General features: G+C 43.5%; 2 protein-coding genes across 33 annotated transcripts in view; one reads left to right on the top strand and one right to left on the bottom strand.

The window, feature by feature from the left end:
- Positions 1 to 26,980, top strand: part of CCDC85A (coiled-coil domain containing 85A) — a 218,928-nt gene that overhangs the window by 7,562 nt on the left and 184,386 nt on the right. For 2 of the 31 annotated variants that reach the window (XM_086875035.1, XM_086875028.1), the window contains exon 1: positions 14,025 to 14,205. The exons of 27 other annotated variants lie outside the window; for them this stretch is intronic. The gene's annotated coding sequence lies outside the window, so the exon portion shown is untranslated. Of the gene's footprint in view, positions 1 to 11,759; positions 14,206 to 26,980 lie in introns of those variants that run through there. 2 more of the 31 variants (XM_086875021.1, XM_086875044.1) reach the window with 2 other exon arrangements.
- Positions 10,904 to 26,980, bottom strand: part of EFEMP1 (EGF-like fibulin extracellular matrix protein 1) — a 45,595-nt gene continuing 29,518 nt past the window's right edge. For both annotated transcript variants that reach the window (XM_086875065.1, XM_023923086.2), the window contains exons 5-11: positions 23,141 to 23,263; positions 19,639 to 19,758; positions 17,369 to 17,488; positions 15,862 to 15,981; positions 14,310 to 14,433; positions 13,993 to 14,188; positions 10,904 to 12,127 (exon numbers count right to left, since the gene is read on the bottom strand). In XM_086875065.1, the coding sequence (XP_086731191.1) occupies positions 11,969 to 12,127; positions 13,993 to 14,188; positions 14,310 to 14,433; positions 15,862 to 15,981; positions 17,369 to 17,488; positions 19,639 to 19,758; positions 23,141 to 23,263 (962 nt within the window). In that variant the 3' untranslated portion in view covers positions 10,904 to 11,968. The remainder of the gene's footprint in view (positions 12,128 to 13,992; positions 14,189 to 14,309; positions 14,434 to 15,861; positions 15,982 to 17,368; positions 17,489 to 19,638; positions 19,759 to 23,140; positions 23,264 to 26,980) is intronic.

Genomic DNA, 26,980 nt, shown 5'->3' with positions numbered 1-26,980 from the left:
TGAATCTTCTCTGTGACATTTTTTCCTTTAGGATTGTACCTATTTTCCAATTCCAAGCAATTGCTGAGTAGTTTCTACTTGTGAAATCCTCAAGCAGATGTAATTCTGCCCTTGCCATGAGCAGCAAAAAATTTCTCACCTGTCAATCTTACATTTTCCTCCTGACCCTGATGCTTTTGAGAGCAGTGGCACATGGTCAGCTGGATTTGCACAGCAATTTCTTCTGTAACGAGAAGTGCGAGGTGCTGATGGGCACCAGCAAATTCACAACCTCTAAGGAGGCTGTGCAAAAAAAAAGGCAAGGCCAAGAAAATCCTCTCTTCACTTGCCATGCCACAAAATTTTTAGGCCAGGGCTGATATTTTAACCCTGGGAAGAATTTGAAGCCTCTGAGGTTTGTGAGCCTCTGGCTCTGAGTGGCTGAGCTGGAATAAAACCCAATTTCTTGGCTGACTCTTCAAGGTTTGGGGTTTGTTGGCTTCTGAGTTGGGATCCCTGGCCAGGGCTGGCCCAGAACACCAGTGGCCTTGGTTACATGCAAGAGGGAATATGCTTTTGAGGATTGCAGTAAAACACTGCTGAGGGTGCTTTTGTGGCAGTTTGGGGTCTGTTCAGCACCTGCCTTTAACTGGGTGGGAGTTAACTGATGCTTCCTGAAGGGGCTTTCCCTTCTATAACCTGACTGAGGCTGACTCTTGGAGCTGGGCATGGCCGTGCTGCAATCCCTGAATTCTTGAGGGGAGCCTCTCTGTGTCCCCTGGCCCGTGCTGTGCTGGCAGGAGGAGGGGAGGAGGGACACCCTGGGTGCCAACTTGAGCTGGTTTTTGCCTGGGACAGAGTGGGATTAACACTGAGCAAATGTCAGAGCAAAGCCTTGCACAGATTTATTCTTGTTCATGGAAATGTGCAAATCTTGGCTTCATATTTAGGAGCATAAATGTTTGAGGGAAGGAAAATGAAGGATTAGTGCACACTCATATCAGAACTGTGCCTCCAAATGGAATTAATTATGGATATGCTTCCTCAGCCCTCCTGCTCCCCACAGGTTTAGCTTGACTAAATGAATTGTAAATCCTGTTCCTGTTGTCTGAGTTAAGTGAAGTGGAGTGAAACCTGTCCGAATTAATACTGGGAGGAAGTTTCACTTGTAATCTTTTTATGACGAGCTTTGCTATTTAATATTGTTAAATTTGGTTATCACAATTAAGTTTGCTCCAGGGGTTTTCTTGGTGCTTTTATTGGATGTTTTATTTAGTTGACTTTGGTTCCTGACAATATAGAATTTTAATGTTCCTGGTTTTGTCAACCTTCTAAGAAAGTTCAGCTTTAAAAAAATTGATTTCTGAGAGCTTCCCAAGTCAGAGGAACATCACTCTTGGTTTCATCATGAAGAGTCTGCAGTTGATAGTGATTAGACTAATGAGCTGTATAATTATTGCACAGGTTGAGGTGCAGAGGTTCTGCAAACCATTCTTCCCCAGTTGCTGTGAAGCCAGTGCTCTCTGCCCTGCTGTTCCAGAGGCTCTTTCCATGCAGGAATTGATTACATTTGCAAAATTTTCTTGTAAAATCTTTTCCTTTGTAAATATATTCTTTCCACATGCCCAATGCTGATTCAGTTAGAAATGGGTTTGCATTTAGAGGAAACTTTTTTCCCTTGTTCCAGGTAGAGCCTTTCTCACAGGTCCCAGACTGGATCTGGTAGGCAAAGTCTGTGTATAACTCTTGCCATCATCACGATTCCTGGTCTCCAACCCTTGTTGTCTCTGGATCGTGGCAAACAGATGGTGTTCAAGTTTTATTTGAATATCTGACTGCATTGGAAATGAGGCAAAATGAATTCAGCCATCACTAATAGTAACAATGCCAAACCCTCAGGAAGTTTCTTTCCTCTTCTGCTTTTCCATGGTCGCCTTTATAACTCTGTTACACAACTGTTTCATCCGAATGGTTTAACCAAAGGTTTTGGAGGTGGATCTGCAAAGTTTTCTGGTGTTTTGTGAGCTGAATCAGGATGATTGTGGTTCCTGTGCACACAAGTGTCCCTTTAGGTCTGTCCATCTTGTTGGTGTGTACAGAAATTTGATTTAATGCTGGGGGGGAAAAAAATAAATCTCCATCAAGTAGAGTTACTGTTTGAGCAAGATGAGTGCAGCATTTCACTTACATTTATAATTTGAGCCCAAGCAGTTGTGTATTAGTAACTGTTTTCCTCACAGCAGTAACCAGCAACAACCACAGGCATTGAGCTTTGTTTGATGTAATTTTTGGAAAAATTGTTTAGCAATCACTGCTAATAGCTGGCTGATACTTGCATAGCATCCAAGTTCAACTGTACATTTGCCTTTCATAGGGCAGACTTGCAAACATGATCTGGCACCCAAGCAGGCCTGTGCTAGACTAAAATTATTCATGTGTAGCTGGATAAGTAAACAAATAAGGAATTTAGAGACTTTCAAGATTATTGAGTATTTTTAATTGGGTATCTTGCCTTTCTAACTTGGAACCACTCAGAATGGTCTTGAAACCAAGCTTTTAGGCTTCAAACAGCCTTTCTTTGTTTCTAGGTTTGGTATTTGTGGTTCATTAATATATTTCACAAGCTCAGAACAGTCTTAAGAGGGGGAAGCTCTTCTCCAGGATGATGGATATATCCAAGCAAGCAAGTCCCGTATGTTTTACTGTCAGGTTGGTACCTCTGAAGTGTTGATCTCTATGGCACTGATGGTTCTGTCCTGCTCTGCAGCAAAATGTTATTCCCTTGGTGTCTCAAAATGACAGGAAAGGTGTGTGAGCCCTTAAATGGGAGCAAATGCCTTTGCCAAGGGTGACGTGAGGTGAAAAGGGGAAGTGGCAGTGCAGGGGCTGTGCCGGCTCCTGAGCTGCAGAGCATAGCAAATGCTCCAGATATCAGATGTGTAAGTTGAAATTGCCTCGAGGCAGCTTAATCTTATAGGGGAGGAATTGGCATGGTGCATAAACCAAGCAGAAATGGGCCTTGGCAGCCGTGGAGCAGCAGCGGCGGCTCTGGGACAAGTTGTTCCGAACACTTTATCGCTCGTGGGGCTCACGCTTGCTGTGCTGCTGACCTGGGCAACGTCTCCTGGTTTGATCTCGGCCCCATATCCCCCTCAATCCAGCCATCCTGTGCTTTATCCCAGCCTGAGGCAGCTTTCAAGGGAATTCCTCCTTGCTGCCTGGGATTTGTGGTGCTGGGGAGTGCTGCGAAACCACCCCGGGGTGGTGCAGGAGGGTGGCTGAAACAGCCTTAGAGCTGCAGAAGGGAAGAAAACGGTGCCATGGAAATAATGCTTTCCCAAATATAGGCTGTTCCCTGACTTTTCTGGGGGGCTGGGGTGAGCAGGTTCCACAGCACCTCTGGGTTCAAATCCACTTGGGCGGTTTGGTGCCTCAGGGCTTGTTTCTGCTCTGCGATTGCTCCGTGCTGGGACAGTGTGGAGGGGTTATTGGGGCAGAATTAAAAGCTTTTTTTGTTGCTCTTCTGCATGGTTTTTGGCACTGGGAAAACCTGTAGCTCTTGCAAAACGTTCAGCATCCCTGAGCTTAAACACTATCGTAACATCAGACCTCACTGGATTTTGGCTTGAGGCTTGCATCCGGAAGTATTAAAATGCTTGTGTTAGACAGGAATGTTACCCTCGATATAAATTTCCATATAAAAACCTCGAGTTGTCGTTTCTCCATCTATTCCTCCTGTTTGTCTCACCCTGATTTCTGCTTGCTTGGCAAGCAATTTCTGCTCACCCTGATTGCTGTTTCTGCTTGGCAAACTCTGCTGTGGTCCTAGCTGCATGTCAGCCTTCGAGGGAGCTGCTACAGGGAAATGAGGCTTTAAAAATTTACAAAAATCAGTGTTTTAGGCTTCCCTTTAAGGCACTCTTTTCCCTTTAAGTGCCCTTTTAGGCACTCTTTAAGCCTTGTCAGTGCCTGGTGAAGGAAATGTGTGTACAATGGGTTGAGGATGATGTGTGGGGAGCCCCACAGGCTTCTCCCAGTGCCTGGGTGGCCACAGCTGTGAGTTTTCCCTGTGGGATGAGGCACCCTGTCCCTTTCCCTGTGCTCTCCTGGTGCTGCTGGGCTGGGTGGGATGGCATTTACACCTCTGAAGCCTCCTGAGCTCTGCACTGGCGAAGGGCTGTGTGGTTGTTGGCTCCAGCCTCGGCGCTGCAGGGCATGATTTCAACCATGTCTATGGAGACCAATTTTCAACATCAAAACAAACCAGCGTAAGTGGAATTTATATTACCTTTTAAAAAAGCAAGTCAACAGAGCTGAGGGCTCTGCTTCGAGGAAGCCTCTTGGGTTTGTTCGGGGAATTACTACAAATATTTTACGTCTTTTTGGAGACTCCAGGCAACCTCAGGAAGCTTCTGCTGAGGGCAGCTGTTGAAATACCCCATGTTAAATAGCTGATCAGAGGGGGTTTGAGGCCTGTGGTATGAGGCAGCACCCCATCATCACCGCATACCTTCCACTGCTTGAAAGCACTGTCTAATTTTCAAGTCCAGGCTGATCATTCTAAATTTCTAGAAAGTATTTCCTCCCCCTCAAAGCACAGTATTTTTGTTTTGGGTGATGATGGTCAGGAGCAATCAGGCCAAAAGCCTTGATCCCAAGCATTTGAGTGTGTGCAAATTTGGGTGATCCCAGAGGCAAAGAAATATTCTGCTGTGCAGAGCTAAAATACTTCCCTGCAGTAGTAGAACAGCAGTGGAAGGGTTAAATTCAAATAAGAATATGGTGTGGTGGAGGATGTTTTGTGATGCTGCCCAAGGCCCATTGAAAAGGCAGAGTAAGGAAGGGCTGGAAGTGTTCCACCCCTCTCCAAAATGTGCTTGAACACTCAGTGCTCAAATTCAAAATAATCTTGTAAATTCAGTAATAGAGGCTAAAAACCAGATTCTGGAACTTTTATGAGTATGTATTGTTTTTTTTCCTGAGCTGGTTAATGCTTATCCCTGTCTGGGGAAGAGAAACATACCAAGCTACTGGACTTAACATTTGCACATAGCCTGGTTTAGAGCTTTTGGCCAAGGTACAAGCATTAAATTATGACAAGATGAATAGTGACTTAAGTGCTTTCTTTTGTGCCAACAAGCTGCCAGCTTATAGATGTGTTTCCATTACCTGGGTACCTGCAGGCAGGTGGATTTGGGTGGGATGTTGGTATTGACTGGATCCTCATTTCTTTATGTATCATACACCTGTAGCAGGTCTGTGTGAGTAATCCTTCAGGAGAGCTTTATCTGTGAGTGTGGTGCCTCTCCAGCTTTTCTTTACACTCACAGGCAAACAGCTTTTCTGCAAAGCACAAAGTGAAGCTTTACAGGGATGTCACCATGGCCTGGTAAGTTCTGTCATCCCAGGGAATGCAGGTAACAAATTTTTAAAACAAGTAAGGAAATATATTCCTGTAAAATGTTTACTTGTGTTAGAACTGGGTAGCTTTCAGCCTGGTATGGTTGATTGTCCATGAAATTTCAGTGCTTTACTGGAGATACTCACTGTACAACTCGGATCTTTCCTCTTCAGCATACCAGAGCAGAGGCAGAAATCTCCTGACCCTGTTAAAGTTTCATGTTACTATTTTGATCCTCGTGATTTGGTTTTTAGTACAAAATCAAGGGCCTTGCAGGGAGTTCTTGGCATGTTGGTTCATGTTCCTCTGCCTACCTACTTCTGCCAGCTTGTAGAGCTCTCCTGAAACAAAACAGCCCTGTTAAATATTGGGGGGCAGTTTCTGGACTGACCCTAGGTTGCAAAATTATCTGAAACCAGGTTTGTTTTGGGGAGAGAAAGCAGCAAATGCAAATCTGTTTTAATCACTCCAGGGACCAATTCCTGCCTAATTAGTGTGCACAGAAACAGCTTTCCTGGAAACACCATTATCTGCATGGCTCTGGTTCCTGCTGCCTTCCCCCAGGCAGTGCCTTTAAAGTGGGCAGAAGTGAAATTTTTCTTCCTTGAAGGTGACTATTTTTGCAAACATTTGCTGCTGGCTGAGTTGGCTTTGATGCAGGTGTGGCCACTGCTGAGCTGGGTGTGATATTTGGGCACGGAACCCGGTGCTGGCAGCAGCTGCACAAAAACCTCACTAACGCAGGCGATGGAGGCAGCACCGCCATGCTCTGTGCAGGCTGCTCCCTTCTTCTTTTGGTGGGATTTCCAGGTTTTGGGCATATTTGGCATCACAAGAGCCGGTGCTGACGGCAGAGCTCCTGGCAAGGGTGTGCAACAGCTCCGGAGCTGCCGATGGCAAACTGGGAATGCTTCCCTGTGCCTGCGGGTGCCAGGGGAGCAGCTCCTGTCCAGGACAGCCACGTATTTAATGGCTCTTGGGAGGCTTTGTGCAGTTAAATCTCAGCCTGGTCTGGGCTTGAACATCCTTTGAACAGCAGTTTGAACAGCATCCTGCTGTAAGAGGGGGACAGGACCCAAGCTGCAAGCTGTGTTTATGCTGTAGTGCATTTGCACAAATGTGCAAAGCTTCAGCTTTATTCCCTGCTCTGATCCCCAGTTATTCCTGATGCTGGATTAGCTTTGTGGAGTTGTGGTTTCCTCTTTGCATGGTCTGCCATAACCCTGATGCTCTCCTGGGAGGTGGTGGTCAGTTCAGAGGCCTTTGCTGTTCAAATAAAGCTGGGATAACTTCCTGCATGTGCATCACTTTGCATTTATCCCCTTTGGTTTTTTGGCATTTCCTGCTCAATATTCAGAGCGCTGTAAGTGCTCTGTTTTCCGGAGGATGCTCATCTTTACCTGAACAACTGGATGTCATTAGCAAAAAGTTCTGTTTCCCTTCTTTTATCCGCTCCTTACTCCGGGGCAAGTCCTTTGCTACGTTGCCTGTAAGAGCAGCTCTGGCACAGTGCTGTTGTGCCAAATTCCTTCTACAGGCACGCAATAGAAAGTTTCACTTCATTTTTTTTTTCTTTTTGCCGTGGCATCGGTGTTTTTTGCTTGTCTCCTTAACGTGTGGGCCCCTTCAGCCTCCTGGGATGTTGCTTTTGCTGTGACTGGGAGAGTTTTGATTTGCCAGTGCAGGCATTTGCAAACTGCTCCTTTGGCCTGCCGTGTTTGTTTTCACCCGTGACCTTCCAGAGCTCAGGAACATTTCCATTTGCCTCGTTCATGTACAGCCTCAGCTTCTCAGAGAATGACTTATTGATTTTAATAATGCCTTTTACCCTGCTGTTTTGGTATGTTGGCTTCCCCTCTGCAGCCCTTGCTCCGAGCTTCCAAAATTTGTTTGTTTTCCTAGTTTCCATGCCGCCTGCAGGAATTTTGCTCTTTTGACTTCCCACTTGGGTGTTTGTTGTATATATTCTGTATAGGAAACATTCCTGTATGTTGCACAGAGATACTCCAGAAACACTCCAGTGCAAGAAGAAAATGTGACCCTCCAGAGGAGGTGGTCACAGGTTCAGATGTTTCTGGAGTGGCACTGGTGGGGTTTAAACCTGGAGGTGCCTGTGTAGCTTCCATGGCTGTGGATTCAGGCTTTAACAGCATAAACATGTTGCTTTTGTCAACTCAGCTGGCAGGCTGCTCCATCTGAAAGCCTTTCTTTGTGCTTGTTCAGGTGCATGGGTGGAGATGGGCCACTTCTTTGCTTTGGGAGTTTTTGTGGACCTGCAAAATGTTTAGGGGGTGTCTTAAGGGTTGGGGGGAAGACTAAAAAGAGACTGTTTTATTACAGCAATGCAATGAAGTGCAGCAGAGTGTGCTTGCAGGGCAGGAACTGCTGGAGTTTTTAGCTGAGAGCTTCACCTTTTGAATGTTTATCCTGTTTGAGTATATATATACGTATTGTGTGGTTATGTAGAAATTACAAAAATATCATTAACATTTAAAAATATTAATTATCCAGATGCATTTCTGTGAGGGAGCAGGGATATGCAGAGTGCTGATGTTGCTTCTGGGACCATTTGGGTTCTGGACCAGAAAGCAAAATAATTTATCTCATGAGAAAGTGTGTGACTGACACAAGAGTGAATGTGCTTACAAACTAAACCTGGAGCTCATCTGATTCCAGGATTTTGGTCTGCAGGAAGCATTGCTGCGTGTCCCTCATCCAGTATCCAGGTCCTGAGATAGCAGAGAATAAATCAGGGGGTGCCCTCAGTGCTACCTTGTCATATTTCTGTGACATGTTTGCAGTTTTTTCTGCTGAGCAAATACAGTAAGTGTGAGGCTTTAAAGAGTTAACTTTAAGGTCACTTAGTTAAAAAAAATTACTTGTTTGATGCATGTAATCAATATAAATCAGGATTTTAAATCTATTCCCATCAAAAATTACAAAAGTTGTTGTACTGCCCTTCAAATTTGCTTTGGCAACTCTAACCCAACCCTATTTTATTAAACAGCTCTCTTTCCTCCTAATATATACAGAAATGTTTGCTGTATAAACATCTTAACTAGACATCTGCTTTTCCCCAGATATAAAACACAGTTAACTTTTTGCCCTATTCACTGAGGCTGATCACTTTTTTCTGCTGGCCAGATGAAATAAATTGGGTTTTGTAGCAGATGCAGCCCAGTTCAGTTTTGCATGATGCAGGTGTTCCCCCAGCTGGGAAGTGTGGAATTGTGCCATTTTGCTGAGATGATGGGGAGGTTTAGATATGTGAGGGCGTTAAAAATAATTCTCTGTGTTAACAGTGGGCTTTGTCCCTGGTGGGCTCCATATGCTCAACAGCTGACTGGGGCAGCAGCTGTTCTATATTTTATTAGGAGACTTATAAAGTTAGAAACACGGATGATCATTCAAAACACAAGCAACTCTGTGCAGCCATGGAAACGGGATTCAACAACAAACTTGCATTTGTGAGCCTTCCAAGCAAAATAATCCCACTGCACTGTGTTCAGGTGGTCCTGGGGAAATGAATGAACTTGCATTTTGATTTCCTTAAGTCACATTTTTTTCCTCTCTTCTCCCTGTTTTCTGTTTCTGAGAAGATACTAAACTTTGCATGTGATCCTGATTTAGATTCTTCTCCAACATTGACAGATTTATATGAGAATCCTTCCTGGAGTGTGTTCTTGGTTATGGCTGTGCCAGTGGGGTACAGAGAAGGCTGAGCAAACACTCTGCTCTCATATAATTTCTTGGGATTTCAGTGTTCCTTATAATCCAAGTAGCTCTGCAAATTCTTGTTTGCAGCATGTTTGCTGCACTTCCATACAACCTGCAGGGAACAGGTGAAGCTCTGCTTGCCTGGAGAACCTGTAGCTTTACCTCCTAAAAACGTGCAGCTTTTTTGGTGTACAAAAGCTCTCCTTGTTCAGGCTCTGAACCATCTTCTCATTCTGGCTGTGGGCTCCTTTCAGGCTCGGTCATGTACCCCACCCCTACCCAAAACAAGGCCAACCACCCCCTGCCAGTTTCTGCTCAGCTCCTGTTTTGGTTTGGAGGGGCTGCTGTTATTCCAGCTCCTGGCTCTCATGGAAGTGCTGCCCACACCCAGTGACCGCCTTTGGGCTCAACCAGCCTGCAGAGTAGTGACAAACGGCTGGCTCTGCACTCCTGAGCTGTGGGACACCCTCTGACTCAGCCAGTCTGGGCTCTCAGTGGTCTGCTGGACACCTCAGTATTGCAAACAGGCAGCAGGACAGTCATGTGTAAATAAAATGGATTGAGCCAAGTATCCTGCACAAGGAGGTGTGCAAGGCTGAGCATGGCTAGGGCAACTGCCTCTGCTGCTCCTGCTGTTTGAGAGGTGTATAAATATTTTATATATGAACATCAGTTTTGGGTTACTGTCAGATGAGCAGAGATTTAAAAGGAAGGCTTAAAAGGGATGTTGGTGAAACTGATATAAAAACTGGTAGAGTAAATCCTTGGGGCAGAGCCTGTCAGCTTGGGGACTTCAGGTATGATTTGTGGTTCCTTAATTTGCTTCAGGGACCAGCCTGGTGCCCTTTCAACTCTGGGGTCATAAGGGGGAGAAGCCACTTGAGCCTCCTCTCTCAAGTGCAAACTGCATTTTAAACTTAAAAGCACCAAAATGCATTTTCTTGTAGTGGGCAATGCTGAATTGCACAATTTAGAGGTTAAAAGTTGGTGTAGAAGAACAGTGCTGATGTTGGGGGTGGAGGGGGGTGCCTGAGCAGCAGCACAGCTCGTTTGTGAGGACAGCCTACATTGAGAGAAGTTAATTCAAGGATGTGTCGAGGAGAGCATGTGCTGTTTGTCACAGGAGTTGCATGGAGGAGAGGAGGCTGGAAGCATCTTGCTCAGTGCTTGTGTGGGACCTGGAGTTGCCTTTCAGACCAAGTGGATTTGTGGTGATGAATGGGAAGGAATCTCTCTGAGGGGGAGGAAGGAGCTCCCTACAAGCCAAACTCTGTAGCAGAGACTTTTCACCACAGCGAACCCCAGTTAAATCCCGCTCTAGAGCAATTGGATTTGTCCTGGTGAGGGGTGCCGGGGGTCTCGCCCCACTGCTCCAGGCCCCAGGCAAAGAGAACGTGACCCAGCACCAGCATGATTTGCACAGCACTGCTGCTGTACAGCAGCCACGATTTTGGCAGAGGAAATGTTTGCTTAAAGCCACAAATGACTTCCTGAAGGAATGATCATTGGATAATGGGGTCCCGCTCTGCACTCTGCCCGGGCACCGGGGATGTGTCACCCTCAACCACAGTGGTTGTGGCCTGCTCTAAGTTTTGTTCTGGAGTGAGCTTTTGCTGTCAGTAAAACTAAATCTCAGTAGGCAGCAGGCTTGTCCTTCTACAGAGGAATTGTTTTTTGGTTTTCCAAGCCTTGTTTGGGCTGAGATCTGGATCCCTCTGACCGCTGAGACCTCAACACGACTTTGCCAACTCCCACAGTACATGACAATAAGGGCAGTAGTAACAAACTACCTCAAAATAGACCAAATACAATATGGTAAGAGATCTTTATTAAAAATTTTGTACATCAAAGGATTAACTACTACATTTTAAACAAGAAAGAAGATTTTACATATTACAAAAGATGTTATTAGTTCTTGAATTAGAAATAAGTTTTATGAACACTGTACATGATACATCTGAGTTGTAAGAGCAAGAACAGGACCGAGTGCCTGAAAATGATATAACTTAATAAGAAAATGCACTCAACTCTTAGTGTACAATACAATATTTCTGGAAAAATAGTATGTTAACTTCAGTCTGAAAATGCTGCATCCCTCTGAGCAGTAACTGCCAACAGTGTTCTCATGGACATTTGTGCCCTGCCTGGTGAGCTCCCATTTGGAGTTTTTCTTTGTTGGAGACATTTTCTTCCTGTGGTCTCTTTCTCTTGGAGAGAGCATTATATTATTCCATGGTATGGTTAACACAACCTGCATACAAAAACCTGATGCAAAGCATTTCTCACAATGTCACTTTACCTCCAACCCAGATTAGAAAAACCAGCTGTGATAGCACATAAATGTCTACAGAAATAGATTTTTATTTACTGTTTACTTTTGTTACGAAGTAGTTAAAAATAAGAAATATATTTTAGCTTATCAGATAACCATTACTTTGTGTATCATTCGTACTACATAATTTTTTTCTTTTTTGAGATTCAGTGTAGCTGCATTAGAATTTAAAATAAAAACAAAACAGAAGATCACTTTTAAATTGCATGACCTATTTGGCTAGGAAGGGTGTGTGAAGTTTTACAGGATAGTATGAACGTACAGTTCTCATATAAAAGCATAGTATGTATCTAGTCCAAGGAAGGTAATAAAAAAAAAAGATTTAAATCTTTATACAGAAAGTGACAATGCCCCTGTTATACTATGGAACACATCTACTAATCTGGAATTACAGGTGTAATGTGTGAATAAGAGATATCAACTTACTAAACAAAATCTTTTAAAAAAGAGAGCAAAATCTATAAATAACAATAGTAAGTGCTTTCTTTCCGATGCTATTCTTTGGCTGCTGCGAGCCCCGCTGGGGGTTCCTGCGAACACTAGAAGGCGTAGGGTCCCACGATGATGGTTAACCTCAGCACCGAGCTCGTGCGGTAATTCAGGCTGTTCACCGTCAGCATCTCCAGGTCCACGATGTGCTCCCTGGGGCCTGACAGCGACTTCACCAGCACCAGCATCGCGCTCACCGCGCTGGTTTGCTGCAACAACAGCAACAAACACGGCAAAGCCCGGCTCAGTCCAACCCACAGCAGCTCCCGGCGGTGTCCGTGCTGTCGTGGGGCAAGGCTCTGTCTCCACGGGCATGCACGAGGCAAGGGGGCTTTTCACACTTGCACAGGGCCCTGACTAATCTCACACCTGGCTGTGCTGCAGGGAAAGCTCCACCTGACTGAGGCCCAGAGGAATAAACTGCGCTGCAAAATCTGTTCCTGGTTATGCTGCCTCCCCAGAGGATGTGGGAAGTGGTAATCTATCCCAGGATGGTCTTTGTTTTAACCCCATCTACCAGTTTTTAAAATAGAGAATAAGTAAAACAAGAGCCCTAATGTATTTAACAGTGAGGTAGTTTGTTCTGTGGAGGGAAACTCCAAAACTGTCTTGTAGCTCATGCTCCAGAAGTTGCGCTGTCCTTGTAAATGCTGGGAAATTTTGTTACCCGTGTGTGCCTGTTGCTATCCCCATCTTGTTCTGCTTCAAAGCTCTTTTCCCACTCTGGGGTTATGCTGCTGATTTGTCAAAGAGCTTTGTCTTTTCCAGATGATGATAAAAGGGTCAACTCCATCTTTCCCTTCACCTACTACAAATATTTTTTCCCTGTGTCATATCAGCTGGGTGCACAGATGAATCCAATCCATCTGCTGCATCCAGGAGCCAGCTCGGTGTTTTACTACAACAGTAGGAATGATTTCCAAGTAAGCTTTTGTTTACCACAGTCCCCTGGCAGGAATAAACACATGCTTCCTTTTTTAAGGCCTGAGATTTCTTGTTGGGTGGCAGCAGGAGATGGGAATTGTTACTCCAAGGGTAAATTTGAGGGCCACACTGAGGTCTAACCCAAGTGGGACCTGCAGTGATCTTGTTTTTATTTTAGGCAAATAGCTGTTTGCATTTTGTGGGGGTAATCAGGGGGTGATCCAGTGATCCACTGTGATCCAGTGCTTTCCCCTGGATTTGTTACATCACAACAAATGATAATATGAATGGGTAGTTCCCTGTTCCCATCTTGGGTAGACATGGTACAAATGGCAACACCATATTGTGGTACACTTGCTGGATGCACTGTTAAAAGCCCATAATCTCCTGATTTGAAGGAAAATAATTAAACATTGAAACTTCCCAATTACTGGGCTTCTGATAGAAGATTTTTGTGCTGAATCTGTTTTACTGAGTATAAAGCCATTTATGAAGGAAAAAGGATTTCTCAGGAGTTTGTAAATATGATAGGGGTTCAAGAAAATGGGATTTCTTCCCCAAAAAACCCTTAAAAAGCAGTTCTGGACACTCCCATTCATGTGTATCTACTTGGATGTATCCCACTAACAGGAAATACTGCTATCCCAAGGATTTTGAACTTCCTTTGTTTTTACCAGGGGAAATAAAGATTTAGTTATGTCCCAACATAAAACCACTCTAAGTTGGCCTGAACTTAGCTTGGGATGGGGCACAGATTTCTAGAATGCTGTTATTGATTTCTTCTTTTACCAAATGAGGAATGTAATTAAGGTAATTGTACAGGGAGTCTTTCTATAATTGTGTCCTAAACAGATTTATCTGAGGTGTTGGTACAGTGAGGGGAAGGCAGGGAGTTATTTTGTGTGAATCTGACACAGGTGTCCCAGGATTGCTAAATATTCCTGAGTGCAAAGAAACAGTTGCAGTCCCAGTTTAGGATTTTCAGGTAGGAAAGTAAAGGGCTTGTTAAAAACTGGAAGCCAAGCACACATAGTAAGGAAGCACCAAAAAGCTGCTGAACTTTGGGGTGTTGTGGCCTTTTGGGGACATTTGGGGTTGTCACAAGGACGGGGCAGTGTGGGGGCAGGGTCTGAGTGCCCCCAGTACTCACCCTCAGGTAGAACTCTCCATTCTCATTGCCAGATTTGATCCTGAAGGTGTTGATGGTATTGGGGTAGATGGTGGTGGCCTGGATCTGGAAGATGTCGGAGGGCACGGTCCTGTCGGAGCGGATGCTCATGTACTTGTACACCACCGAGTAGGGCAGCTCCCGGCAAATGGCGTTGGACACTGGGCACACGCAGCGGCTGCCACACAAACAGGGGTAAGAGCACAGGAAAAGACATTAAAATACAATTTTCTGGTTCACTCCATCTTGTCCACTCTTGAGGATGAGCCTAAAACCACAAGATTTGATTTTTCCCTTACTTCTCTGAGGTAAGGATGTAGGGCTCTTGACAAGGATTTCTGGGGTAACAACGGAACCCTCCATGGTAATTCCAGCAGATTTCGTCCTCTCTGCATTCATTAGTGGTCTCACACTCATTTATATCTAGGAGGAAGGAGGAGGGACTGCGTCAAAGCAAAGGTACTGCAAAAAAGATTGCTTGTCTGTAGAAACCCATCACCTTTCTGTGTCCTTGTCTTGTTTTCTGGGACCTGGCTACAAAGGGTTTCTCTATGCAGAAGTGGAATAAACTTCCTTATTGGGTGTTAAGCAAGACTGAATGTTTTTAGCTGACTGGAGATGCACATTAATCATATATAATGCAACTGTGGAAATGCTGTCAAGTTTATAATTAGCAATGAATGATTTTACAGCAGAAGGTGTCCTGGAGACAGAGGAAAAAGGTCTCAGATCAGAATTGTGATTACCTGCCTTTTGCAGCTTCTCAGTTGTTAAGACCTGGGTTTCATGGTCTAAAGTGCTTCATTAATGGCTACATTTTAACCAAAATAGTTTCAGAAGGAACAATGAAAACTTGTTTATTGTGCAGAGTAGAGCTGCTTCTTTTGCCTGGGAAAAGAGCCCTGAAGGGAGGTGGTGACTGTGAGCTTTGCACTGTATTGATGCTGTGTGTCCTGTCAGTGCCAGAGCCCCACTGTCTACCCACACAGTCTCCTAAATTTCACACAGGCACAGAAAGGCTTTATCCAAATGTAATCTCTCGGTAGGCACAAACTGGTTTTTAGATGATTAAATCTACTGTCCTGCAATGCTCGGTGTTAGCTGCTGCTCTTCAGAGGAGAAAGAAGTTAATCAGGATTTTGTAAGACAAAATAGAGATAAAGATGAGTTATTTTCTCATGTTTTCTTCCCCTGATTATCACACCTCTTTATTTCTAAAAATACACACTGATAAATCAGGTTCTGCATTCATTTAATATATTTTTCTGCAATATTCTCTAATAAGATGCAGAGACTTTTAGCACCACTGAGAAAAAACCACAAACTTGAAAATCCTGGCATTTGGTGGCACCTGGCCAGAACATTTATTTTTCTACACAAAAATTATCTAAGCTGCTGAAGGCTTGCAATTTTTTTTCTCCTGTTATCAGAAGAAGCATATCTTTAATTTCTACTGTGACTGGATTTAGGAATATCTCTGAAAAGAAACATGATATAAAGCCATGTTTCATGTAAAAAATGACCTGGGTTTATTCAGGGATGTGTATCTCAAATTTAGAGCCACTACCTTGACATCCAAGTTTTACCTGTGGGTTGCAAAAACTGAAATTTTGTCCTAGAAATCCAAAAGACTTTGAGTTTGAGCTCAAATTCAAACGAGATTAGAAGATATTTAATGATTCATCAGGTGCTTTATCAACCTATCTTCTGCTATCAGCACTGTAATGCTGATATGTAATGTATGAATGTAATGTCATGCAATACAAGCATTTAGCTAGCAATCACTCTTAGCCTTGCCTGAAGTGGTGGAAATAAAGCAGGGCTGAGCCTGCCAAGGGGGAGGGCGCTTACCTTGGCATGTCCTGCCTCCTACTACCTGGTATCCTTCGGGGCACACACAGGAGAACTTCCCTGGCTCATTGACACACTGGTACTGACACAGGTAACTTGAGGTTCTGCATTCATCAGTGTCTGCAGGGGGAAAAAGAGCTTTGTGTTCTTGGCTCTTCAAATTTACCTTGTTACAGAACTAAATATAATGGCTAAATGCTTGGGAGGCGAAGAAAAAAAAAATCTAAAAAGAATTATCCAAAACCTGAAATGTGCTGCTTAACACCTTGAGAATGGAAGGGTGAGCTCTAGTGGGAGTTTGTTACTAATCCTCCAAAAGGAGAAGTTTGGGTTTCAGGAAGCAGAAGCTAAATAAGACTTCGGAACAGGTTTGGGAAAATAACTCTTGAAATTGTGTATACTTGCAGCATTCCAAAATGTGATGACTTTGAGGAAAAAACCCACAGCTGTGAGATTAGTTAGTAAGGCAAAAATGTTGCCTTTGTACTTGTGCCCTGTGCTCACGGAAGTAGCTCTCTGGGAAAGAGGGAAAGGTCTTTTTTTCCCTTCTAATAATAATCCATGGATACCATTCTCCTGCTTTTCTCTCCTCGTGTATCCCATCAGTCCCTGGTGAGGGAAGCCTGGTGTGAAACAGGACTAAACAGTGTATGCCATCAACAGGAAATGAATTTAAACCCGTCAAGAGGAGGGGTTGGCTTGGAAAGCACGGAGCTCCCTCCTCCTACCTCTGAGCTGAGCCCAGCTCTTGGGCTGGGCTCAGGGATGTCCTTGGAGGCTGCATACTTGCTGTTCCCTGTTCTGTTCAAATAGGATTAGCTTAAGCAGTTTGGCTTAGCCGAGGGAGCATCTGTAACAGCTCTTGCAGCTCTCTGGGGAGGGCAGTGGTAGGGACCTCTCTGCCTCCAAGGCTGGTAGAAAGGATGTGGGCTCTAAGGGTGAGGTCATCATGTGTCCAAAAGGAGATTAGGGCACTCCTGTGGAGCCTCTGGCAGAGGAAATAAAGTGTTGATTGTACAGTCAGCAGGAGACACGCTGTTGGTGTACACAGGCTGCAGAGCACCTCAAAAGCACACTTGTCGCTCCCTTACAATCAGAAACTGGAGGTTTTGTTTTCAGAGGAGCCTAACAACACACAAAATTGCCCTTGTTTTTGGTGTGCATTCCTTTCCGATTCATTTAATAGTCGTCAGCGTTAGACCACCCACAATTCCAGGGAGTTTGTGCAATCAGGGTTCAGAAACCTTTCTTCCCTCTTGGAATCTGAAGTGCAGCAATCTCTGTCCTGTTTTGCCCTTGCTATCCTACCTGTACCTGAAAGCAGCTGCAGCTACTGAGGTGTCAATTAGCCCCCTTTGTACCATAAAAAAGAAATATCCTAAGGCTTTTGGCTACAAACTCTACCCACAGAGTGTCTCCAATTCTGTCCCTTTGTGTTCACAGAAAGGCTTTTGGGAAAACAAACAAACAAAAATATTGCTTTTCCAAGACACAAAAAAAGGCTCACCTTCGCAGTTGATTCTGTCACTGCTTAGCTCAAAGCCTGGATTACACTGGCAGATGAAAGAACCCAGGATATTGTAGCACTGCTGTGCACATGGGTTGTTGGCATCACATTCGTTTATGTCTGAAAGGAAAAATCAGATATCTATCTTGTGTAGGTGGTAATTAGGCTTGGTGGATTAGTCCTTAGGCTGGGCCTGTTGCTCAGCAGAAGCTCAGTTGGCTCTCTCAATGTAGATCTGCAGTCACTGGAGCAATGTTAGGACCTGTGCTTTACATTCCATGTAAAAACAAGTATTTTTCCAGGAATGAGAGTTATTCTAATGTGTGATGAATTCTCCCAAAAATGTTTAATGTGGCTATTAAACTCCACATTCCAGCGCCTTTTTTTCAGGTATGAGATGCCAAGTCTCTATAAATAATTGATATAAGGAACACATACTGATAAGACCTCTCAGCATGCAGTGGTTAAGATTTATTTGAGCTATTTATTACCCTGAAAATTTGTTCTTTTAAATTCCATTGCAATTATAACATGAGCCTCTGAGGCCAGTAGAGTTGTGCAGAGCTCTAAGGCCTAGACCATATTGGGGGAAGGTATTTTTCTGTGCTACATTTTCCATGGTGTTGCCCATCCCAAGAACGTTTTGAGGACACTGGTATGAGAAGAGAAGCAATTTTTAATGGGAAGTTTATATAAGTCTAATCACCTCTGGAATCTATAGCTCTTGTTTGGCACAGACTGTTGATTAACTGCTGCTCCTGTCAGTCTGTAGACTTTAGTGTTTTCCCTTGTATTTCCCTCCTGTTTTCCATCCATATTTGTGTTTATCAAATATCTCCATGAGTAGAGAGCTGTGCTTGGGAAAAAACCTTTGAAGTGCATGGCTTAAAAATGTCGGCAACACTGTAAATTTACAGATATACACCTAAAAACTGACAAAGCTGAGGCTCTCAGAAAAATAACACCAATGAGGAGGATATGTGTTCTCTGCATAATGAACCTCCTAGGCCTGAAAATGAATGATAATAGGGGAAAACTCATCACAAAGTGTTTTTCTTCCTCTGATTTCATTTCTGGCAGCAGTGGAAAGGATGTACATTATTCCTCCTCCAATACTACCAGGAGGAATAATTTAGGTGGCCAAAGCCCCAGTTGTGTTTGTTTTCCAAGAAATACTGACCCATTTTCAATATGGGCAGAAGTCGTGGCACAAATGTAATGGCTGCAGCTGTCAAGTGTTGCTGTGGCAGATGTGATAGTTTGCCTTGATGCAGCAGCCACTCATTTCTAAATCTCCTCCTTAAGCTTTCCTCCCTTTTACCTGATAGAAATGTGCCTGACAAGGCTGGAAAGCCAGGGAAGGTGTGCTTGGTGAAGTGCTAAAGGATTCACCTTCCATTGGAGCCATGGAAAGGGACAAGTAAGTGACTTTTGTCACTGTTGTGTCCAAGGGCAATTAAAAAAATCCTATTATCTGGGGAGAACCAAGCAATTCCACTCTCACTTTAGAGCTGTATGGTGAGCTCAGGTGCTTGGTGAGGTTTGGAAATGCTTGGAAGGGATGGTGGTAGCTGGAAAACACAGCCTGATTTTTATATATATATATATATACATAGAAGTAGTGATTTTATATACACAAATAACATCTATAAAGAACTGAACATCTCCATTAGCAGTCTCTTGATTTTACAGCCATTCTCTCTGTGCTTCTGCAGACAGAGTTACCTTTTATCATTACTCTCATCCTTCTAGAACAGATATTATTTCAAACTTGACATCAGTCTTAAAGGTTTTACTGTGCAGCTTCCCTTAGTGTTTTACTTCTGAGAGCAGCATCACAGCTGGAAGGTCCCTCTTAGTGACCCTTATTTCAATTTTTAACTTTTTTTAGCTATTCAAATGTGACCTAAAAACTTTCTTTACCATGTGCTGAGGGTAATTACCCTTAACTGCAGAGGTATAGTATGGATTCCCTTGATTCCCAGTTCTGGCCTTTGTCATGGGAATATCATCAGGAAAGCCAATAGTAAAGCAGAACTGAAAGAATAATTAAATCTAGGATTAAATACTGAATATAAGGCTTTAGATATTCCTTGGAAATCTACACCAACAAAATAATATGCGCTCAAGAAAGCTCTAAATTTTTCTCCAACCCTCCTGTAATTCTCGGATCACTGGCGGAGGAGCCTCTCGGTGTGGCCTTTTTCCGGCTGTTGTTTATTTCCTGTCCTCACGTGCCGGTGTCTGGGGGAGTGCTGAGGATTCCTTACCCACGCAGGTGTGGTTGTTGGATGCCAGCTGGAAGCCAGCGTTGCACTGGCAGTAGTAGGAGCCGGGGGTGTTGACGCAGCGGTGGTGGCAGTACGGCGGCAGGGTGCACTCGTCGATGTCTGGGGCACCAAAAGACACCGGTTAGTTCTCATGGAAGCGCAGCGCTTCCCTGCTGCGCTCTCCTGGCTGGAGAAAGTTAATTGCACTTGATTAAGAGCAGGAGGAAAGCTTATGTGAGTTGGGGTCTGCTTCCATGGATATTACAAGATACACTTCAACTTTTCCTCTAAGTGACTCTTTTGTAACAAGCTTTTATGCTCCTTGTCTTCACTGTGCATTCCAGCTTTATTTTATTGACTCAGTCCTGCAGCAGTGCTTGATCTGGTTTATTTTGTGCAGGTAAAACTCAGTGCTTTGTTCAGCTTTCCCTGATCCCTCAGGATCAGACACGGCGCTGACCAACACAGCCAATGTGGCTTGGAGCTGACTTTCCCAAAAACTCACATGCAGCACTCCTGCTACATACTGAATCTTTTCAGCTCCATTAGGAGCAGTCCAGATTTTCTGTGCAAGTACAGGGGAATGGCAAGGATAGAGAATTAACGGGCCTGAAAAGGAAGCAGGTGGCTGTGCTTCCACAGGGATCCCCAGACCCTGTCCTGCTGCTCAAGGGTTTCCCATTGCTCCCATTCCCCTGGCTGCCTGTCCTGGATACCTTCCCAGCCAGCAGCACCACACCTGGCTGTGCATCTCGGGCACTGAGAGTCTTCCACAACCTCTCCTTGCAGGTCAGGTGCTTTTGAGGTGGAGCAGTCTGCCTTTCCAAGAGTCAGCATTCCTGATGTGCATCGGAGCAGGCCTTTCACCTGCCAGCCACACAAAACGTGCACCAGCCCATTCCCTTACCCCTCTGCATTTTAAAAGGCTTCCCTGTATCCTGGGGGAGAGAGTGCCTCTGGTTTTGCCTGGAAAACATGTTTTATTATTCCATTATCGTGTGTGTGTAGTGGCTGCCTTGAATGTGGCCTGCTGGAGCTTGGTGAAGAAATCCAGCACCGTGCTCCAGGCTTGTACACAATGGGACATTTCAAAGGATCAACACTCACACAAATCAGACCAGTATTCACTGGAACAAAGAAAGGCACTTCCCACATCCATGCCAGATCTTGAGTTTCCTACCTCCAGCTGTTTCCACCATAGATGTGTTTAAAAAGAGGCCAAGACTTTTTTTAATAATGAGGAAAGTGTTTGTTTTAATATCAAGTGAAAAAATAATCTTTACAAGTTAACCCTTTCTGGATCAAATTTTAGGCTGAATTTAATGGAGTGTTTTGGATGATTCTGAATGAAAAGGCTTATGCTGGAAAATTCCTGGCTATCCATGCAGCAGCAATTGTCACTGTAACTCATGTTGCAGAGAGAAATTTGGAAGTGGAAATGGAATAAATTAAGGAGGCATAGTAGATTTCCATCCTTGACTTTTACAGAACTAAGCTTTTAGAAGTAACTTTTTTTTTTTTTTTTTAAAAAAAATGCATATGAGCAATGCTTTGGTACATTTATATGCATAAATGCTTTCAGGATCTGGCTCTTATGCAGTGGGAATTTTCCTTGTGGGATTAGGCACATCAGCTCTGGGCAGATCTAAGGGCTGAGATTCATCTGATCAATTGGGCCAAATCTCTTTGAAGTGATGCTGGAAAACAATTCATTCTCTCTGCAGTCATGCATTTCAGAAAAGATTCATTTGGCAATATGTGAACAAGGAAATTAAAAAAAAATTCAGAAAAAAGTCAGAAATTGTTAGTGAATTTAGATTAAAATCAACCAATTGTTAAAAATGTATTTTTTTTCTCCCTCTACCTTCAAGCCAAAATAGTCTGGAAAAATTTCTTTCAAATTTGAGAAACATTTCCTCCCATATGGAGAACCTCTATCAAGATCTGGCCCCAAGAACATTTTCTGGCTAAGCTGTTATAAAATCCCCAAAGACAGGCTTTATTCTGAAATGCTGACAGTACTAACTGTTGGGATGTACTTGTAATTTAGGTCAGTGTGTAATATGTAACACAGGTGTTATTCTTGGTTTTGGCCTTAGTAGGAGAAGGGAAATTTCACTTTCCAGACATCTTCATGGAGAGATTTAGATGCATAAATGTGCTCACATTTTAGGTATAAGGGTCTATGACTCTCAGTTCTGTCCTGTTTGCAGTGAGGATTTCATTTAGGACTGTGGGTCTTGAGATCAGAGGTGCTGTTGCATGGCAGTAATATAATTTACCTGCTATATAAAATATCCAAATAAACCTCAGATATTAAAAAGATAAATCCATTACCTCCCAAAATTATTCCTCTACCTACATTCCAAATTAGTCATCCTACTCCTGCACAGAGAACTGAGAAAAATCAGATACACCTGTGTTTACACCAGTTTGACAGTGCAGGTCCTGATCTATGTCTTTTAGGAAAAATATAAGAATTTTTGAGTTTATTTCTATAGCCCTTGGATTGGAGTCCTGAAGAAAGAGCCATGCCCAGAAATTGAAGTTATTCTAGGTGTGTATTAAAATCTCCCTATGGCCTTAGCAAGGCTTTGTGAAGAGATTAAAAATAAAAATCTTAAAATTCTTACACTCTTTGAAATGCAAGATCCCTGAAAGAGGAAATACCCTTGAGTTCTGTTGAGAGGAAGAACCCCAACCCCAAATCCTTTTCTCCTAAGCTGCATAAAACCAGTGCAGTGTCTTAGAAGAGGCTGTCTTGAATATCACCTCCTGATGTGCAGATGTGACTCTCTTCCTTCAGATTTGTGTTTATCTGACAAACCCAAGGCTTAAGGCTGGAGTGCCTCTAGAAGCAATATATCCATTGAAATGGTGATGAAAGAGGTGTGAAATGCAGGCTGAAGGAACTGGGGATGGCACTTTGTGATGTCCCCACATGAGGATGTGACAGGAGAGATGCAGTGTTTGCCCTGCACTTGGATTTAATTCCATGCTGTGCTTGCATGGCTCCCAAGACTGCCAACAGCTTATCTTGGCACGGAGAATAAAGCCTGGTGCATTTTAGAGGCTGCAGCTCTCCTGTACCTGCATTCAGAATTTCCATCTCTTTGATTTGTGCTCATAAAGCCGAGTCCTGGAGCGGGGCTGGGGGCAGGGGTGCTGTGTGCCACGGACCTGGAGCTGAATCTCAGGGGAAAGATGTGCTTTGCTGCCATCGTGACAATATCTGGGACACTGGGCAATGTCCCAGCACAAACAATCACACAATGGGAACTATTAGCAAAACTCAGCTTGTGAACTCCAAGTGTTGATTATCCTTAAAATAGCTCCTTCCCATGTTTTAGTGATTAATTGCTGTGGTAAAGTGACTATTCCATTGTGTTCCAAAGTGAGACAGCTGTTTTACACCACACATACCCATCTGCTTTATGACCAACATGAAGTTTGCAACTGTAGATAATGAAAGAAAAACCACTGAATGGAAAGCAGCACTTACCAACACACTGGTCCCCTCGTTTCTGGTAGCCCGGAGGGCACTGGCAGCTGAAGGACCCTCTTAAATTGACACACACTTGGTCGGCTCTACAATTGTGGGTTCCAGTTGCACATTCATCTATATCTTTATAGAAAAGAAAACAAGTGCAATGTTAGTCATTAAATTTATTTCAAGTATTTAGCCCTTGGAAAAATGTCTTATGTATCTCCAAGCTTGCTATAAGTGCAGGCTGAAAAGTTCAAATGCACTCCCAAGAAGTCATCTCAACACTTGCAGCTATCAGAAATCTGGTAACATTTTAATTCTCATACCCTGCCTTTGTAGATCTCTTCAGATATGGTTATTTTAAACATTTGTTTCTCAAATACCATTAATATTTTGTACTTGTCAGTCTAGAATTTTCTGTAAACTTCTTGCAGCTACATCATATTTGAATCATTTGCCTCTTTTGTTTTGCTTTAGTTTTTTTCCCACACTGGTTGGATGTTTCATGCTGAATTACTCCAGAAAATTTCAGCAAATGTAGTTCAGCTCTTTCTCAAGAAGGAGAGGAGTTAGAAATATGTTGTTTTGCTGGTCCTAAAAGGACACTGCTGCTCTCTTGCATGGTTCCCGTGCTCCATGCTTTGGACTTGGAACTTGGTCTGTGGTGGCCTTCTCATCAGTAAGAGCTCTGCCTCTTGTCATTCCCATGAAAATTCCCCTAATTCAGTCAATCTGTTCAAGTCTCTGGAAACAGTTTACATATGTTTGTATTTGCACAGTACAGCTAAAACTGCAAGTTCTAGCCCGATACTTTCCAGAGTAATTCAGGCAGCTTTTAGTTTGTGCTCAATGCAGGTTTCTACAAGTATGAAAACAGCATTTTCATTTTGCCTGCTCATTATGACTGCTGGAGGTACTTAATTATAATTAAACTGCATGTGCTGACAAATGAATTACAATTTGCTTTCTCATCTGAACATCCAAAATGTTGGAGAGCTTTTTATTGTAACATGACACAGTACAGTGAGATGACTTTTTAATTTTGGCATCGTACGCAATTTGGAGACTCTAGGCTGAATAAACAAATTCCTTAAAACTTATGATCTCTAGTTTACAAATCTCAGCTGACCTCTCTATTTGTATAGGCACTGGGGATGTTAGAACATCACCAGTGGCAGATTCTGGGTGGTGCTTTGGAAAAAATGATGGATTCTTTCTCATAACAAATGAAAACAATTTTGACCACAAGATTCAATAAAAAATAAACCATCAACAGTTTGAATTAATTCTCAACGTTTACCCTTTCCCCAAATATTTTACATACATCTTCCTTTCATTTGCTGGGGAAGCTAAAGGCCTTTTATGCTCTTTGCATTTCTGCACAGTGTCAGTGCTAAAGCTGCTGTGCTGGTGCAGGATTTGCTGAGCTCACTGTTGTGTCCTGACACTGAAAAGCACATTCCCAGGTATGAAGACTTTGGGGGACTACAGCTGGCTACCTCTTGCCACCCCAACATCAGGCAGCTCAAGGCAAGTCTTTGCAAGGACCTCGTGAGCTTTGTACTCCTGGTTCCTAAAAGAGCTGGAAATAAAATACTTGTACAATTCCAAACCTTTTTGTTGCAGGCTGTGCTGGAACAAAGAAAGTTTATTTGATCTTTAGGAGCTTTGTATATGAGTAAACATGAGTTGCCTTTTAAGATAGATTAGTTAAAATGTATTGAATAATAAGCTACTCCAGCTAAAATGGTTCATAACTTTACTTTTGTACTCATGGTCTTTGGCTGTTCCTGATGGTAAGTTCAGCTGGACAGGAAAACAATTATTCCCAATTATTGCCTGCTCGCTGCATCCCCATCTGGAAACCCTTGGAGGGTTTGATGTTCTGCTCAAGATCTGGGTTTGTAAAAGGTGGGAAGTGAGGGTGGGCAGGAGAGCAGCCTTCCCTAGGTTGCCATGCCTGGAGAGGGTCTGCCCTCACCTCTACCTGTGCTGGTAGAGCAAGGCCTCAAGTTTGTGTTTGAGGGGAAATCTGGTGGGAGGAGAACAGCAGGCACCTGCAAAAGTTTCAGTGCTGGCATCTCTGGTCCTGCAGTAGTTACAGATGTGTCCTGCCCTTGGGACTGAGACAGGGGTGAGGAAGTGAGTGAAGATTTCTGTGCTGAAAGCAGTGCCAAATGTGGATTGTGTTGGTGCAATCCCAGAGCAGCCCAGCCCTCCTGGAGTATGGGAAGAAGCACTGGTGGATTTAGTGGTGATGCTGCAGCTCTGCCTGTGAGTGAGGCCAGAGAGGAGGCTCCAGCTCTTGGCACTCAGTGTGACCCAGATCACTATCCATTACAGAAACAGTCTGTTTCCTGACTGTCCAGAATGTTTCTGGAGAAATAGAGGTGTGGGAGTCATCAGAAGGAAACATCAGCAACACTGGAGTTTCCTTGGCACGTGGCCGAGCGGCTCCGTTTCTCTCTGAGGTGGTGGAGGCAGAGTTATTTATTTACCAGTGCACACCTACTTCTCTGTCCATGGGAAATGGCACCATCCTCCACTGGGGACTGGGGATTGATTTGGGATTCCCACTATGTGTCTGTGGCCCTTGTGTAGGTAGATTGTCTATCTGCAGTTCTTCAGGGTCTGACCAAACTCAAGTTTCCTGATTGTTTTCCCAGTTATGTCCCCCCTGTAGGGAAATCATTCATGCCCAGGTCTTCATTCCATTATTAAAAGGACTTATTTTTCCAGTTGAAATCAGACTTTTCCAGTCCATGAGATTCTTCAATTTACCATGACTCTCTCGGTACCCTCTGACCTGACAGTGATTTTGAGGTTCCAGCAAATCCTCCTTTTAGTCTGTCCATTCAAATATGGGAATGAGAAGGGAGTTATACAAAGCACATATTCTTCCTGAATTCTACCACCTCATTCCATTTGATGTTCCTAGACAGAATCCCTGGGCTTAAGTGTGAACAGTAAATTAAGAATTGGGAATCCAAACTTCTGGTTTCTGCCTGGTGCAGGCCCCCATGGCCATGGTGGTCTCTGAGAAGACACTGTGGGGCAAGGGTGTGATACAGGAACATCACAGAGCTCACCAGCTCTAATCCTGAGAGCAAAATAAATTTATCTGACCTTTCCTCTCTAGCACAAATGTTTAATAATCTGTTACGTGCATGTGTATTTGTAATAATTAAAAAAAATTAAAACAAGGCTCTCCACTGCACACACTTGTCCCTCTGGGGAGAGGGTGAGAGAACAAACATGTGACAGATGTTTGTCATGTTGCTTAATGCACTACTGGAAAGCACTCAAGATACCACAGTGATGAGTGCAGTATAAGAAACAGATCTAGAAAGAAAATATGGGGCTTTTACAAGCTCATTCTTGAGCATCTTTCTTCTACATCCTCTTTTCCAAATTTGGTGTCATCATGCTAAAGTTCATCTCCAGAACTGTTCCAGCAGCTCATTCCATAGCTGAGGCTTCTGCCTTAAGCAAATACCTTGCCTGATAAGAAAACACCTGAAAACACTCCCAAATCATTCCTCATCAGCTTTGTTTAAAGTTCATTTCTAGATGTTACACAAGCATTTGTTTGTCCAGGGAAGCCATATAAATTGCACTAATAACTAGTAATGAAAGTGATCTGCTCTTTCTTTTTTTCTTTACATCTCCTAATCTCACAACATTTCTAAATGTTGTGCTGTTCACTGTGCATAAACATGGGCTGTAAGTTTGTATCAGGTAGTTAAAAAGCCTGAATGGTGTTTGATTATTGATGCATGCAACCTGTGAAACACAGATTAGTTCTTAAACTCTCTGATCAATGATGTTGCTCAGATTTTTAGTCCCAGTTTTCCT

Source organism: Cyanistes caeruleus, chromosome 2, assembly GCF_971803275.1.
Source record: "Cyanistes caeruleus chromosome 2, bCyaCae1.hap1.1, whole genome shotgun sequence".
Taxonomy (NCBI): Eukaryota; Metazoa; Chordata; class Aves; order Passeriformes; family Paridae; genus Cyanistes; species Cyanistes caeruleus.
Note: the sequence above shows the minus strand (reverse complement) of the source record. Positions and strands in the feature narration are given on the sequence as shown.